The 18,218-nt window shown below is 48.9% G+C and overlaps 1 protein-coding gene across 1 annotated transcript in view; it reads right to left on the bottom strand.

Moving 5' to 3' along the window:
* Nucleotides 1-12,968: 12,968 nt before the first annotated feature.
* slc4a8 (solute carrier family 4 member 8) overlaps nucleotides 12,969-18,218 on the bottom strand; it is a 13,133-nt gene continuing 7,883 nt past the window's right edge. The window contains 13 exon segments of the mRNA XM_056300406.1: nucleotides 12,969-12,974; nucleotides 13,177-13,282; nucleotides 14,187-14,293; nucleotides 14,474-14,605; nucleotides 14,894-15,067; nucleotides 15,550-15,618; nucleotides 16,412-16,663; nucleotides 16,785-16,946; nucleotides 17,053-17,166; nucleotides 17,304-17,402; nucleotides 17,404-17,466; nucleotides 17,854-17,877; nucleotides 17,879-17,954. Of these exon segments, the coding sequence (XP_056156381.1) occupies nucleotides 12,969-12,974; nucleotides 13,177-13,282; nucleotides 14,187-14,293; nucleotides 14,474-14,605; nucleotides 14,894-15,067; nucleotides 15,550-15,618; nucleotides 16,412-16,663; nucleotides 16,785-16,946; nucleotides 17,053-17,166; nucleotides 17,304-17,402; nucleotides 17,404-17,466; nucleotides 17,854-17,877; nucleotides 17,879-17,954 (1,384 nt within the window).

The following is an 18,218-nucleotide window of genomic DNA, read 5'->3' as shown; positions in this document are numbered from 1 at the left end:
ACCCACACTAACACACATACCCACGCTAACACACATACCCACACTAACACACATACCCACACTAACACACATACCCACACTAACACACATACCCACAAGAACACACATACCCACACTAACACACATACCCACACTAACACACATACCCACACTAACACACATACCCACAAGAACACACATACCCACACTAACACACATACCCAAACTAACACACATACCCACACTAACACACATACCCACACTAACACACATACCCACACTAACACACATACCCAAACTAACACACATACCCACACTAACACACATACCCACACTAACACACATACCCACACTAACACACATACCCAAAACTAACACACATACCCAAGCTAACACACATACCCACACTAACACACATACCCAAACTAACACACATACCCACACTAACACACATACCCACACTAACACACATATCCACACTAACACACATATCCACACTAACACACATACCCATACTAACACACATACCCAAACTAAACAAATAAATCACTGTCCAGGAGAAGGAACACCAACCAGGATGACTGTCAGAACTGCCGGTCTGCATGGGCTAGCAGTTAGCTTAGCCTGCCCCGCTTCCGCGTCCTGTCAGACCACCCTCAGTGTCTCCTCTTCAGGCACAGCTCCAGGCAGGGCCAGGGTCCCTGGGCCCACAGGATGCAGCAGACCAAGCTCTCCCAGCCGCTCCAGCCAAACGAAGACAAACTTGGACGCAGACGTGGACAAAGTCACTGCATGGACGGTACTGGGTGAGACTGCCGCAAACGTGAATTGACACCACCATCTTCCCACACAATCTTACATGATTTCCAATGAGCAAATGAGGGCAGAAGTAATTTCTACTCACCAGCAGATCTGAGTTCTTCTTGCACTTTTGTTAGATGGTTTTCCACAATGAGACAATGAGAATATGGGGGACATTCATACGGAACGTGAACCAGGTTGAGGAAAAATGACAGGGGATGAAGGGACGAAGGAGGCTGGATGCTGCTGTTTTTTCATGGATGTTTGTCATGTGACCAGGCCCTTTTTAAGCATCACCAAGGGACACATCCTGCACGGACACACAAATGCACACACTCGCGCAGGCAAACACACACTCGCTCACACCGTCCAATAAACCAATCACACCAAGTTAAAATGTTCCCCTGCAAGAACTTGTGGGTGATCTGTCCTCCGAACCACGCGGCGGTCTTCCTCAAGCCTTGCACGGCCTTTTCCCGGGCGTGGTGTCGGTATGGCGCCACACAATCCCGGCATTTGCACACTGAACCTGTCGTTTTGACACATCAAGTTAAACCTGCAAGCAACAAAAATACACATGCACAGTCCACGGATAAGCAGAGACGGCGGCTTCACGGTCTTCCCTCTGTCTGCCACAGCACCGTGGCGGCAATACGGGGCTGCACAGCCATAAACAGCAACTACATGTTGTCCCGTGTGCGGCCCACAAGTGTGCTCCGGCTGTCATGTTCAAGTATATGCAGACGATACTGTGATTTAGGCCTTGTGATGGTCTGGCGGCCTGTCCAGGGTGTCTCCCCGCCTGCCGCCCAATGACTGCTGGGATAGGCTCCAGCAGCCCCGCGACCCTGAGAGCAAGAGGGTTGGTTGATGGATGGATGGATGGATGGATGTTGTACAAATACTAGTAATAGGCCATATGAAACATAGCAACACATCTAGTCCACCTTCCATTCTTATGGCCCGTAGAAACATGTAGGTGGCTGTATGGAGGGACCACAGTCACAGGATGGGGGTCTGAAATGAACTGAAACGCAGGGATCTGCTGGGTGTATGTGGAAGGAGGCTTTCCAGGAAAAAAAACAAACCTGGAAGTGAGGGAGAGTGATTTGAAACTCGGGAAAATATCGCAATTTTGTGTCAATGAAGCTATACAGATGCACAAATGCAGCACAAACACACACACACACGCACGCACACATGCACACACACACAGACACACACACAGAGCAGTGGTCCACGGTAGAGTCTCCATTGTTCCCTACAAAAGGACACAATATCCAAGTGTGGTAATGGAGGTTAGATTAATTGCTGACAAATCTCTATTCAGCAGTTCCCTTTCTCCCTGCTGGACAGATTTATGACAGAGATTGATGGAGGGGAGGGACGGCCACGGCGTCTCTGTTCAGACAGAACAGAGATGGCAGCAAAGTGAGTCACAGACGGGACAGAGAGACTAACAAGAAGCTTTTGAGTCCATCGTACACATGACCACAACTTTGGAAGTAGCCACCATGTTTTGCAGCTAGTTAGACCTTCTCCGAGGTTCATACACGTGACACAAACATAACATCATGTCCTTCCAAATCAGTAGTGCGAGGTTCGAAGACAACTCAGCGGGCAAGTCTTTTGTTAAAGAATGTCCTGAAGGACGAGCAGAATGGGTTGTTATGTTTGATGACTTGTTTTGCAATAAATAGTCTCTGGCAACGATGAAGGGACAACAGCCATGTTACACAACTCTCGTTTGAGCCGTTTCAAACAAACTAGAATAGGCAGCCGAGCTCTGAACGTTGAGGGACTTTGCAAAAAAACAGATTGAAACAATATTTCTTAAACAGTGACCCCCCTTATCTCAGCGATGACGTTTTCCTAATGTCTGCTACAAGGACCATAAAACTAAACCAGATTCCACCCTGCGCTTCACTTTGTCTAGTTCTTCAACCGGTTTCTGACAACCACAGGACTAAAACAGGACTTCTCCACATGGTGCCTTCATCCCAGTACAGATACTGGGAATGAGACACTGGGGGTGAGATACTGGGAGTGAGACACTGAGAGTGAGATACTGAGAGTGCGATATTGGGGGTGAGACACGGACAGTGATATGCTGGGAGTGAGATACTGGGAGTGAAATACCGGGAGTGAGACACTGTGAGTGCGATATGGGAGTGAGACACTGGGAATGAGACGCTATGAGTTGGACACTGGGAGTGAGATACTGGGAGTGTGACACCGCGAATTAAATACTAGGAGTGAGACACTGGGATTGCGACACTGGGAATGAGACGCTAGGAGTTGGACACTGGGAGTGAGATACTGAGAGTGAGACACCGGGCGTGAGACACTGGGTGTGAGATATTGGGAGTGCAACACTTGGAGTGAGATGCTAGGTGTGAGACGCTGGGGGTGAGACACTGGGAGTGAGATACTGAGAATGAGACATTGGGAATGAGACGCTAGGAGTTGGACACTGGGAGTGAGATACTGGGAGTGTGACACCGGGAATGAAATGCTAGGAGTGAGACACTGGGAGTTCGACACTGGGAATGAGACATTAGGAATGAGACGCTAGGAGTTGGACACTGGGAGTGAGACACTGGGATTGCGACACTGGGAATGAGACGCTAGGAGTTGGACACTGGGAGTGAGATACTGAGAGTGAGACACTGGGCGTGAGACACTGGGTGTGAGATATTGGGAGTGCGACACTGGGAATGAGATGCAAGGAGTGAGACACTGGGAGCGAGATACTGAGAATGAGACATTGGGAATGAGACGCTAGGAGTTGGACACTGGGAGTGAGATACTGGGAGTGTGACACCGGGAATGAAATGCTAGGAGTTCGACACTGGGAGTGAGACATTAGGAATGAGACGCTAGGAGTTGGACACTGGGAGTGAGATACTGGGAGTGAGATACTGACAGTGAGACACTGGGAGTGCAACACTGGGAATGAGACATTAGGAATGAGACGCTAGGAGTTGGACACTGGGAGTGAGATACTGGGAGTGAGATACTGACAGTGAGACACTGGGAATGAGATGCTAGGAGTGAGACACTGGGAGTGAGAACCTGGGAGCGAGACACTGGGAATGAGATGCTAGGAGTGAGACACGGAAGGGGATGTTAGGAGTGAGACACTGGGAATGGGATGCTAAGAGTGAGACACGGAATGGGATGTTAGGAGTGAGACACCGGGAATGGGATGCTAGGAGTGAGACACTGGGCATGAGATACTGGGAGTGCGACAATGGGAGTGCTATTCTTAACCAGCTAACTGGTTCTGGCTTGCCGTGCAGGGCCGTAATCACATTGACTGACATTGGGCTCCAGAGAGAAGAAGCAGCAGAAGGCATCATGGGAATAAAGACCGGGTATCAGGGTATCAGGAGGGTGAACTTGTTAATGGTCCACCTGCATTAGACTCAAGATGGGGAAGGATTCTTCAGTGTGATGCAAATGATTTTAATGCAATTTATTAGAGGAAAGCCATCTTACACATAAGTGGTGCAATCCATCTCTCTCACACCACCTCTATCTCCACTCCCCTCCCCCTGCCCATACACACTACACACTACACACAGGACACACTACACACTACACACTCCCTGCCCCACCTCTGCACATGCTGACGTCACAGCACATGCTCTGCCTGATTGGTAGGAACCACATCCCGCCAGCTGTTTGTAATCAGTAATTGGAAGTCAGGACCACATGATGCCCACAGGGCGACACCCACCCCCCCCCCACACACACACACACACACACACAAACATGGAGGAGGGGAAGAGAAACACAGACACACAGTGTGTATCTTTAACCCCAAACCTCATCACTACAGGTTACTCCTCTGCTGACAGGATCGCCTCCAGATGTGCAAGCTGAACACACGGAGGTTCTCACCTCAGGGGGAAAACAAGAGTAGGGGGGAAGTTGAGGTGGTGGTGGGTCACATGATATTGGAAAAAAAGGGTGGGCGACAAAAAAAAGAAGGAAGTGGATTGGAGGATTGGAACAATAGTCATGTCATGTGGTATTTGGAGAGCTGCTTCTGAGTCACATGAGTGAATATTATTGATATAAACCAGGACAATGTGCTGGGTTTCGTTATGAGTATTACTGACAATATGATACTTTTGCCGCTGGGGAGTCTGCAGCCCTTTTTTTATTATTAAAGGTGACCAACTGTCCGCTACTGCCCCCTACTGGACTGAATCGCTACATTACAGCTTTTTTTTACAACCGCAAGCGAGCAGTTTTCAATGCTCTATAATATGTATCTACTACTACTACTACTACTACTACCACTACTAGTAGTACTACTACTACTACTTTCGGCTGCTCCCGTTAGGGGGCGCCACCGCGGATCATGTTTCCATCTCTTCCTGTCCTCTGCATCTTCCTCTGTCAAACCAGCCACCTGCATGTCCCCCCTCACCACATTTATAAACCTCCTCTTTGGCCTTCCTCTTCCTCTTCTCCTCTTCCCTGGCAGCTCCATATTCAGCATCCTTCTCCCAGTATACCCAGCATCTCTCCTCCACACATGTCCAAACCATCTCAATCTTGTCTCTCTTGCTTTGTCTCCAAACCGTCCAACCTGAGCTGTCCCTCTAATATACTCGTTCCTAATCTTGTCCTTCTTCATCACTCCCAATGAGAATCTTATCATCTTCATCTCTGCCACCTCCAGCTCCACCTCCTGTCTTTTCATCAGTGCCACTGTCTCCAAACCATACAACATAGCTGGTCTCACAACCGTCTTGTAATCCTTCCCTTTAACTCTTGCTGGTACCCTTCTGTCACACATCACTCCTGACACTCTTCTCCACCCACTCCACCCTGCCTGCACTCTCTTCTTCACCTCTCTTCTGCACTCCCCGTTACTTTGGACAGTTGACCCCAAGTATTTAAATTCATATGCCTTCATCACCTCCACTCCTTGCATCCTCATCATTCCACTGTCCTCCCTCTCATTCATGCATAGGTATTCCATCTTGCTCCTACTGACTTTCATTCCTCTTCTCTCCAGTGCATACCTCCACCTCTCCAGGCTCTCCTCCACCTGCACCCTACTCTCGCTACAGATCACAATGTCATCCGCAAACATCATCATCCACGGAGACTCCTGTCTGATCTCGTCCGTCAACCTGTCCATCACCGTTGCAAACAAGAAAGGGCTCAGAGCCGATCCTTGATGTAATCCCACCTCCACCTTGAACCCATCTGTCATTCCAACCACACACCTCACCATTGTCACACTGCCCTCATACGTATCCTGCACCACCCCTACATACTTCTCTGCAACTCCTGACTTCCTCATACAATACTACACCTCCTCTCTCGGCACCCTGTCGTATGCTTTCTCTAACTCCAGAAAGACACAGATAACTCCTTCTTTCTTGAAAATCGGTACCAGTATGCGTCTTCTCCACTCCTCAGGCATCCTCTCACTTTCCATGATTGTGTTAAACAATCGAGTTAAAAACCCCACTGCCATCTCTCCTAAACACCTCCATGCCTCCACAGGTATGTCATCAGGACCTACTGCCTTGCCACTCTTCCTCCTCTTCATAGCTGCCCTCACTTCCTCCTTGCTAATCCACTGCACTTCCTGATTCACTACCCCCACATCATCCAACCTTCTCTCTCTCTCGTTTTCTCCATTCATCAGCCCCTCAAAGTACTCCTTCCAAAAATATGTTGACAAACTCTAACAGCCTCTCCCCATACCGCCATGTTTGGGCTCCCGGAAGGCTCCTACCAACTCACCTCTCAGCAGCTACATGTTCTGGCTTTTACCTCCTTACTGGCGAGGCGCCGCCTTCTCCTCCACCGGAAGTCTAGCAAAGCTCCTCCAACCCTCGGTGGCTCAGCGACACCATGTCCTCTCTTCACCCAGAGAAGACCGCAGACGCTGTGGGGGAGGGCGCTCTGGGAACTTCTGTGGCAGATGGCAACCCCCTTGTTGACGCTTTTTACTCTCTTCAATCTCTCTCTCCTGAGTAATGCCCCCCTCCCCTCCCCCCTTTCTTTTCTCGGTTTCATGGTTGCTGTGGTCGGGTGGGTTTGTTTGATGTGCCTGCTTCATCACTGTGTTGTTGTTATGTTTGTTTGTTTCGTTGATACCCTGAAAATCTTTAATAAGAATATAAAAAATAAAAGCGGGGAGCACGGTGGCGCAGTGGTTAGCGCGGTCACCTCACAGCCAGAGGGTCCTGGGTTCGAGCCCCGGGGTGGGGGTAGTCCAACCTTGGGGGTGGTCCCGGGTCGTCCTCTGTGTGGAGTTTGCATGTTCGCCCCGTGTCTGCGTGGGTTTCCTCCGGTTTCCCCCCGCAGCCCAAAGACCTGTAGGTCAGGTGACTCGGCCGTACTACATTGTGCGTGCGTGCGTGCGTGTCGGCCCTGTGATGGACAGGCGGCCTGTCCAGGGTGTCTCCCCGCCTGCCGCCCAGTGACTGCTGGGAGCAGGATAAGCGGTTGGATCAGGGATGGATGGAAGATAAAAGTACTCCTTCCACCTTCTCAGCACACTCTCCTCACTTGTCAGCAGATTTCCACCTCTATCCTTCACCACCCTAACCTGCTGCACACCCTCCCTTCTCTCCTTCCTTAGTGTCTAACCTGTCATACAACTCAGCATATGCCTTTTCCTTTGCCACCTCTCTCTTTGCTTTACACTGCGTCTCCTTGTACTCCTGTCTACTTTCTTCATCTCTCTGACTAGCCCATTTCTTCTTTGCCAACTTCTTCCTCTGTATACTTTGCTGTACTTCCTCATTCCACCACCAGGTCTCCTTGTCTTCCTTCCTCTGTCCTGATGACACACCAAGTACCTTCCTAGCTGTCTCCCTCACTATATCTGCAGTGGTTGCCCAGCCATCCGGCAACTCTTCACTACCACCCAGTGCCTGTCTTACCTCCTCCCTGAACTCCACACAACAGTCTTCCTTCTTCAACTTCCACCATTTGACCCTTGGCTCTGCCATCACTCTCTTCCTCTTGTTGGTCTCCAAAGTCATCCTACAGACCACCATCCGATGCTGCCTAGCTATGTTCTCCTGTCACCACCTTGCAGTCTCCAATTCCTTTTAGATGGCGCCTCCTATGTAAGATATAGTCCACCTGTGTGCACTTTCCTCCACTCTTGTACGTCACCCTGTGTTCCACCCTCTTCTTGAAATATGTATTCACCACAGCCATTTCCATCCTTTTCACAAAATCCACCACCATGTGTCCTTCCACATCTCTCTCCTTGACACCCATACCTTCCCATCACCTCCTCATCACCTCTGTTCCCTTCATCAACATGTCCATTGAAGTCCGCTCCAGTCACTACTCTCTCCTCCTTGGGTACCCTCTCCACCACTTCATCCAACTCACTCCAGAATTCTTCTTTCTCTTCCATCTCACACCCAACTTGCGGGGCATATGCGCTGATAACATTCAGCAATACACCTTCGATTTCCAGCTTCATACTCATCACTCTGTCTGACACTCTCTTCACCTCCAGCACACTCTTGACATACTCTTCCTTCAGAATTACCCCTACCCCATTTCTCCTCCCATTCGCACCATGGTAGAAGAGTTTGAACCCACCTCCGATACTCCTGGCCTTACTCTCCTTCCACCTGGTCTCTTGCATACACAGTATGCCTACCTTCCCTCTCTCCATCATATCAGCCAGCTCTTTCCCTTTACCAGTCATAGTGCCAACATTCACTGTTCTGACTCTCACCTCCACACTCCTGCCCTTCCTCCTCTCCCGCTGCCTCTGGACATGCCTTCCCCCTCTCCTTCTCCTTCACCCAACAGTAGCATAATTTCCACCGGCACCCTGCTGGCCAGCAGTACCAGTGGTGATCATTGGTAACCCGGGCCTCGACTGATCAGGTATGGAAATCTGATTTATGATCCGCATATTTGATTTGGAAAAGATGCCCTTCCTGACACAACCCTCCCCATGTATGTCTTTATGCATGCTCAATAATCCAGGTAAGAAAAGCAAAGAAAGTTGTCCAGATGAACTGATGCAACTTTCTTTGACCTCCCCATTAATCCGGGTCTTGGGACCGGCACCGAGGATGCACTGGCTTGTGCATCCTCAGTGATTTAGCAAACTGCTACCCATTAGGATGTCACATCTTAGATTTTGAACGTCTCAGTTTTGAAATAGAGTGATCCAACATTTGTAAACTACAGTGTAGACAGTTTTTCTGGTGGCTGAGCTCGACTGAGAAATCAACTCAGGAGTTCTTGAAAACTTTTCATTGAATGCATTTTTTCTCATTCATGGTTGGCGCCACAGAGTGCCGGTATGCTAACGTTTGCGCCAGAGTGGTCACCACACATCAGCTTGAGGTGGAGAGGGAGGAATCATTGAGCCAATCACACAGGGGATGGTGAGGGGGCCAGATGGAGAGAGCCAGGTTGGGAATGTTGCCAGGACACCGGGGGACCCCTACTCTTAGAGATAAGTGCCATGGGATCTTTCATGACCACAGTGAGTCAGGGCCTCGGTTTAACGTCTCGTCCACAGGACACTAGTCTTTCCTCCGGATGCTAGACTCTCTATAGTCAGTGTAGACGTGTGAGAAACCATTGACGGGTGTTTCCTGAACATCTCTGCCCACCACATCTTCCCACCTTGTGCTCAGTGCATCATGGGATGGGCTCATATGCCGCCATGACCTTGAACTGAGATCTGCAAATCAAACAACTCAAACCACAGTCTTCTCCGTTCAACTTAATGGTTTATTTTACATGTTTGCTCTAATTAAAAATTACCTTACATTCACATATAAAACATCTAGACGTCTTTTGCTCTGGACTAATCATCCGGTGACTCGAGAGACAAGGCGTCTGTCAGTGGTTCCTATAGGCCGTAGTGTTGAGGTTACTGCAGTAAATTATGCACTTCTCCCTGAAAGCCTTCACTATATCTACTATGCCTAGCCCGCGTCCATGTCATCCATGTCCCCTTCTTTCCGTCTGACCTCGTCCCTAAACACACACAAGGCCCCTCTTATACTCACTAGGAGGACACAGTCACACGTACAGTCTCAGTGTCAGACCACACATAAAACATGGAGAATGGAATTTAACCAGTCGAGGGTAAATTGTGGCCAGAGGGCACGGGCCCCGTGGCCCGTCCTTCCCCGCAGCATTCCCTGGCAGTAGATTTATGTCCCACGGGACAGGCTCGTCATGGGGACTGTTCCAGGAACAGTGTTATGGTGTTTTAACATTAAGGACTCACAAAGACTTATTTCATGTATTCGTTTCGTGGCAGAGCTACAACCTCCCGCACACTGTTTGAATTCCAATTCCGAGGAGGGGTCGTCATGGTGATGGGAAGAGGGTCTACGACATCACCGGAATCATTATTCTCATGATTGGTATGGATTCATCAGCATGGATGCGTACTTATACACGAGATACTACTCAATTAACTTGTCTTTAACATCTTCAAGTCATTTATAAGTTTAGTACGGGTCCTCACATACAGACATCCAGTTTACACCCAAAACACAGGATCAGGGCAACACGCAGTATTACTCTACTACACATAGTAAACATAATGGACCTGATCAGTACAAAAATGTACACGTGTTGGAGAGGGAATCACTGCATGTAGTATAACAACTATGTATAACCGTAGGTACTTGTGAACTGTGCTTGAAAGTCACTTAAACCGGTCTGATGGAGACATGTGGACATTACAATCATGGCTTATTAGACAGAGTCCTGAAGTCCTCCAGCAGAAGGCACACCTCGCTCCTCTGGGCGAACAGAGAACATTCTGTTTTTGAGTTCTCTCACAGAAACGTGATTTCTGTGACTCACACCTTCTTTATTCACCAAATATAGAAAGTAAAGGGAACAAATTAGAAGTTCATATCTAAAAATAAGTCATTATGATAAATTATTGTAAAACAATTATTCTTCTCGATAGAGCTCTTAAAAATAAAACGTATATTCTTTGCTTTATCTACAGAAAGTGCAACTACAGATGAATGGTTTATTGTCGAGGGTCTCTGCTTCCTTTGGCTCCCTAAGCTCTGCCGTGGCGCAGCTGTCTGAAACACCCAACAGTCCTGAAACACCCAACAGTCCTGAAACACCCAACAGCCCCGAAAAACCCAACGGTCCTGAAACACCCAACAGCCCCGAAACACCCAACAGTCCTGAAACACCTCTGCTAGATGTGACTCTGATGGCAAACAAGGTAGAACAAACTGGATTACATCCTCATTCACCCTCACCTCCAGTCACCAATCTGCTGAAGCGCAGAAAACGGGGAAGATAGAATTTTTTTTAGCTCCCCCCCTCCTTTTTCTCTCTAATTGTATACGGCCAATTACCCCACTCTTATGAGCCGCTGCTCCACCCCCTCTGCCAGTCTGGGGAGGGCTGCAGACTACCACATGCCTCTTCCCATACATGTGGAGTCGCCAGCTACTTCTTTTCACCTGACAGTGAGGAGTTTCACCAGGGGGACGTAGCACGTGGGAGGATCACGCTATTCCCCCCAGTCCCCCCCCCCCCGAGCAGGTGCCCCGACCGACCAGAGGAGGCGCTAGTGCAGTAACCAGGACATATCTGGCTTCCCACCCGCAGACACAGGCAATTGTGTCTGTAGGGACGCCCGACCAAGCCGGAGGTAACCCGGGGATTCGAACTGGTGATCCCCATGTTGGTAGGCAACGGAATAGACCACTACGCTACCCGGACGCCCATGAAAATAGCCATCTTAAATAGAAATCTCACGTGCATCATCGCTAGACTTCTCTAGTTGGCTAGCTTCTCTGGTTGGCTAGCTTCTCTAGCTGGCTAGCTTCTCTAGTTGGCTAGCTTCTCTGGCTGGCTAGCTTCTCTGGCTGGCTAGCTTCTCTAGCTGGCTAGCTTCTCTAGTTGGCTAGCTTCTCTGGCTGGCTAGCTTCTCTAGTTGGCTAGCTTCTCTGGCTGGCTAGCTTCTCTAGTTGGCTAGCTTCTCTGGCTGGCTAGCTTCTCTAGCTTGGACATTAAATGAAACCAAAGGGTTTTAACTGTAAACCGAATGTGTGTCTAAGCTTTGGTTGGATTTGTATTCCTGAAACGTCAGTTCTGTTTAACAGCCTTGTTCCACATGAGAAGATGAAAGAAGCTTGTCTGCAAACACAGAGGCCTGATAAAACAAGAGATTTGTGTTACTGAATCGAACCTTTAACATGTCTTAAAGCAACGTACATTCACTCTGGGGTTACTTATTGCTCAAATGAAACTCATGCTCAGTTCGTCTCCACAAATAACCAATAATTAATAGTGAATAGTAAGCTCAATCACACACGCTCTTATCTGCTGTTGTCTACTGTGACCTTTCATATTACCCAAGGTACCTTGCAGGAGCATCCCAGGACTGTGTGAGGTAAAGAAATAAGATACCATACTATTTCATGACCAAACTTTCTCATTTCCTGCTGCTTCTGCCATGACCCGATGTTGGCATGAAAGATTCATCTGACATGTTCTGACCAGACATTCTGTGGACTAATGTCCAAGGTACACAATAATTTGTTATCAGAGACAAGTGTCCATAAAGGGAAGGGATCACACCTGGTAATACAGATGGTACTGATGCTTTAGATGAAGTAGAACCACACTCTTCAGTTTACACTGTTACACAGAACTGGCACGGATGGTTATGTCCAGAAGTGGATCTGTATCAGTATGGCTGGTCCAGTAACAGTTTTAAAATCCAACAGAACATCTGACCATAACGTTACTATTATAAAAAGGACACATTGAGGGAGGGACTTGGTCAATGATGGACAGAGCTACTTGGACTAATAAAGAAACCTGGTTTGTTTTAAAAAGAAGTATTCACACCCCGTCATACAGCCCGACGGGTCAGGAACCTCTGGATGGCAGAAAGTCAGGTGTCGCTTTTAATGAGGAGGATAGAGAGGAGAAGTTTGTACATTTTTGTAAGTGTTTGTGTGTGTGTGTGTGTGTGTGTGTGTGTCAGTGTGTTAACTTGACGGTGTTTGTGTGTAAGGGTCCAAAGCTGGTAGGAATCTCAAAGTTGTCGGTGGTTAACCAGGGGCGGCTGACTGGAATCTCAGTGGCCTCTGACTGGTACGAAGGAGGGGGAACGTGTGAACCGCCTGGCGGACGTCATTTACTGGTCTATGTACTCTAGCTCTTCAATCCTGTGGGGGGAGAACACAAGAAGCAAGGGTTACAGATATGGAAGGCAGAACTTTGACCAACTGCCGCTCACAGACACGCCATAAGAACAAATGCAAGTCAGTTCTTAGCTGTTGGAATGACATGAGGTGAGAAAGGGGGACGGTGAGTGGTTAGCAGACTGGGCGGTGGTAAGCGTGTCGGTGGAGGAGGAGGGGGCCTTGCCTTCTTAGTGGCCCCTGGACGAGTGTCCTTTTGATTGGAGCTTAGGGCTTTCCACACGGTGGTTTTAGACATTTCATCAGAAATATTAATATCAGAGGGATCACACCTGAGAAGCGGGGGAGAGGAAGAGGAGGGTGGGGTCAGTGAGGGGGAATATGCCAGTGACGGTCTGCTAAATCAGTGAGGAGAAGTGCACCGCTGTGTAATAAACGGACACACATGCATGCACAGACAGTAATAGAGAGGACAAACATGCTGCATATTACAGTGGCGGCTGGTGCTAAACATTTTTTTGGGGGGGGGGCAATTCACCTTGGTGCAGCACACCTGACAGCTGCTTTAACATCCACACTCACAGTTATTCAGAAGGACAATGTAGCCTATAGATTTTATCAGGCTTGGTAGACAGTGGATGATTGACAGCGGAGATGAGGCATCATGGTGGGTGTGAACATGATTGACAGTCACGAGAATTGTCCAATCACATTAGATCAAAAAACATTAAAACAATACCAATTCACTACCAATAAAAGTGGGCGTGTCTGGGGCAGCTCAGAACTGCGCCCCCTGGAAAATCTGAAGAAACCAATCAGACAGCAGCCTCAGGTCACCTGCTCGCCACAAGTTTGAGGGCTTACATAAGGTATCGTTTGGCCGGTGCCCCTCACCCAGGAAGTATATGTATTCAGACAGGAAGTATATGTATTCAGACAGGAACCAACCAAACACCATTTGAACCAATATTTAATGCTGCTGACAGACGCTCACAGACTGACAACACTTTTATTTCATCATTATTTGCATTATACAACTACATTATATTTAACATGTTTAAGTAGCTTTTCATCTCTTGATGTTTGAAGGGGCGGCACCCCAGCGCCCTCTACTGACCAGCCGCCACTGCTGCATAATCTTACCAGTCACAACGATAATCCTGATGTTTTAGCTGAGTGTGTGTGTGTGTGTGTGTGTGTGTGTGTGTGTGTGTGTGTTTATATGTGCATTGTCACCTTGGGTCGTGTGGTTTCGGGGCCTGTGTGAGCCTGCTACTTTCCATTTGGATGTGGACAGTGGTCTCTTCCCCTCCTTTCACACTACTCAGCATAACCTGGGACTCCTGAGACAGACAGACAGACAGACACACACACACACACACACACACACACACACACACACACACACACACACACACACACACACACACACACACACACACACACACACACACACACACACAACCACTGGCTTTACTTTAACTTGTGCATTCCCGGTTACATCACTAGGTTTCATTGACTACCTCGTCCATCTTTTTGGAGGCGTCGTCGAGGTTCTTCTTCTTCCATTCTGGCATCAAGTCATCCAGGTAACTCAGCTCCCTCTTAGAGAAGCACAGGTCCAGTAGCTTACGGATGAACACCAGAGCCAGAACCTACAAGCAAACACACACACACACAGAGTCTCACCGCAGTCTGTAGATGGGACAAGACATGACACTGACCTATGAATACAGTGGGACTGTATGAGACAGACAGACAGACAGAGAGACAGACAGACAGACAGGAAGACAAAAAGACAGACAGAAAGAGAGAGACAGACAGACAAAAAGACAGACACACAGAGAGAGACAGACAGACAGACAAAAAGACAGACAGAGAGAGAGTGTGTGTGTGTGTGTGTGTGTGTGTGTGTGTGTGTGTGTGTGCGCAGGTCACTGTACCATCATGGGGAAGACGATGGCGGCGGGCGAGGTCTTGATGACCCACAGCAGCACCAGGCAGGTGAGCTGGGTGAGGGTGAAGAGGTGCACCTTCCTCAGCGGGACGTGGCGCAGGTAGATGAAGTCTGGCTGGTGCTTGGCCGGCATGCCGAACAACTTCAGACGGTCAAAGAACTGAGCAAGGGAAGACAAAATGAAAGCGAAGAAGAGTTGAGTAACGAGGACGGGCAGGAGAGAGGAAGGGAGAGAGAGAACAGCAAATACAAGAGAAAAAATAGAAGAAGAAAGCGAGATAAGAAACGTTCACGAGAAGAGGATTAAGACAGAGAGGAATAAATGAGAGCAGAGTGCAGTGGAAAGAAAGATGTGTGTGTGTGGGAGAGGGAGAGGGAGGGGGGGGGGAGGGGGTATATGGTCAGATAATGCTGGCAATTAACTGGCAGGCCTCTCTGACCTTTATGGGAGTAAATTAAACAGAGAGAGTAAGGACAGACAAACTAGCACGTGTGGAGGATGGAGTTGAAGACGAGAGGGGACAGCGAGGGAGATGAGCAGAGCTGCGCTGACCCCAGACGAGGCAGCGGATGGTGGACAGGGTCTCAGAGCTGAAAGCAGGGCAGCAGACTGCAGCTAAGAGTTCATGACTTCCTGTGTACCTGGATGCCTTTCAGCGAGGAGGCGCCCATGTACAGGAAGACACCATACAACACGGGCATCGGAATGAACTGGAAGACAAAACACAAATTAGTGAGTTGACACAGCCAACCACCCTGACGGCGAGCTTAATTAAAGGAAAATTCTGGGGTTTTTTCCAATCTGGGTCTCATCTCCATGGTATCGTTCATCATCCTCTGGACTGTTACAGTATATTACGCACCTGTCTCATTGTGCAGGTTTTTGGAGATGAGCCCAGACACACTCTGCTTCACCACAGCCTCAGTAGTGCATGCTAACATAAATATCCATCCATCCTTCCATTCATTCATTATCCAAGCCGCCTATTCGAAGTCGGGTCGCGGGGAGACACCCCGGACAGGCCGCCAGTCCATCACAGGGCCAACACACACACACACACATTCACACCTACGGACAATTTAGTACGGCCGATTCACCTGACCTACATGTCTTTGGACTGAAATTCAAATAGTTGAACTTTTAATTTCGGCTAATAAACTCAAAAGTTCAAGTTTGTTTTCACGTGTAAATAAGAGATTTAAGAGGACAAACTGGACATGCTGTATGTTAGTATGCCCTGTTGACGCCATGGTGAAGCAGTGTCGGTCTGGGCTCGTCTCCAAAAACCTCCACAATGAGACAGGTACATAATTTACTATAACAAGCCATACAATGATGGAAATGACTATGAAAATAAGCCCCAAACTGAAAAAATGGGATTGTCCCACCCCTTTTTACTTATTCCTTTAACTTTATAAAACGTCTTACATTGTGATCATATTCAACTGTGCAGTACATCATCCAGCCAGAAGGGGGCAGCATTGTGTAATCAGGCTGACTAACCTGCAGGGCCCCGGTCATGAAGACGGAGCAGCCCATGAGCAGGAAGATGAGCAGGCCGGTGAGCCGCTGCTCCCTGATGCCCAGGAAGCGAGGCTGCTCCCCCGGCGCCGAGCTCTCCGACTCCAGCTTCAGGCTGTTGACGTGTGAGATGGACAGAACAGTGGCCGCGACGAACCAGGGCAGGCCCATGATGGAGCACACGGCCAGCATTACCCCCACCATCAGCAGGTCTAGGTGGTAGCCACAGCCCTTCTGCAAAAGGGGGAGAAGGTATGACACAAAGCGGGGGACACGGTGCAGAAATGGGGTTTCCAAACAGAGGCTGCAAAAAAACACACAACTGTGGTATCGTCAGAGGTTTAGGTGTTCTGACCAGCAGTTTGTGCTCTTTGCGGTTGATGATGACAGCGGTGATCTGCTGGTCCATGAAGATAAGGATGGTGCACAGCAAAGCAGGAATAGAAGCCGCCAGCACTGTCCACCATGGGTTACGGCCGATTGGGTTGATCAGCCAGCCTCGGTCATCTCTCGTGGGCTGGGAGAACACACACGTTGAGAAGTCAGTTTATGACAAAACCGCGCCCCCCCCCCCCCCGTGGAGCTCTGTAACGAGATCCAGAAGACCAATATCTGCTCTTTACCTGGAACTTGCTGGGCACCTGCAGCTTCTGGGACGGTATCCCGATAACATAGTCAAGAAGCACCATAACCACAATGGTCAGGAAGACCGCAAAGTCGCTGATCATGGACCGCACCTGGACAACCCAATTTAGTAAGAGTAAGAGACAAGGACACCTTTAAGACAGTAGCTGATGATGTTCTGGGTCAGGTCTCTGTCAAATCATCAGTATTGAGGAACCCTGGATGAGCTGCTGCTTGGATAATGGATTACCTTCGTGGGGAAGTAACGGCTGGTCTTGAACTGCTTGAGGAAGGCAGACATGAAGAAGGTAGCAAAGAACAAGATGGCAGACCAGAAGAGTACATCAGGGTGTGTAGGGGCCATGGTGGCCACACGCTGTCCCGACAAACTGGCCCTGCAGACTGACGCATTCCTGTAGGGAGGAACACCGGTCTGAATTCATGCACTTTCACCCGCAGACGAAATGAACAGAACCAAAAGAGAGAAAAAAGCGAGGGGAAGGACAACCTCTGAGAGACAGAAAACCATATGTGAGGCAGACCACCAAAACCGGACAGGACACTGCAGGGATGTCAAAACTACAGAAAACACTACAGGAACAAGATGAGCCTGTGTTAAGCATCCACGCCACAGTGGAAAGACCCAATCAGGTGAACTTCCTCATCGCTGTTCGCTACGGTGCTGAAGAGAGGCCCGTGGCTCGAGGGAAGGCGAGAGGGGTTAGTTGAATGTTAACTAAAGTAAACACAAACATGTAGGTGTGTGTGTGTGTGTGTGTGTTTGCACAAGGTGAGGTTACCTTGACAGTCAGGTTCCCCCAGGGGCACAGCAGAGGCTGTGATATTTTCTTGACTCCAAAGCTCTAAGGTCTTGTTACTTGGGTTGTCAGGCATTGTGCACCTACAGCTACACACAAAAACAGAATAGAAATGAATGGAGTGCGAGAGAGAGAGAGAGGGCGAGAGAGAGGGCGAGAGAAGGAGAAAGTGAGAGAAATGAGTCATGGTTACAGGTCAGGGGGAACCGTCAGGGTGCATGCTTTTATTACGTCCAGGAGAAAACAGAAACAGGTGGACACAGGACCACTGGCATTTGACTCCAGAGTGATTAATTTCGTAGCGGATCGCAGTCCGGCCCCAGTCGAACCTCTCTAGTTCCTACTGC

The sequence above is a fragment of the Lampris incognitus genome, chromosome 2, assembly GCF_029633865.1.
Source record: "Lampris incognitus isolate fLamInc1 chromosome 2, fLamInc1.hap2, whole genome shotgun sequence".
Classification (NCBI taxonomy): Eukaryota; Metazoa; Chordata; class Actinopteri; order Lampriformes; family Lampridae; genus Lampris; species Lampris incognitus.
Note: the sequence above shows the minus strand (reverse complement) of the source record. Positions and strands in the feature narration are given on the sequence as shown.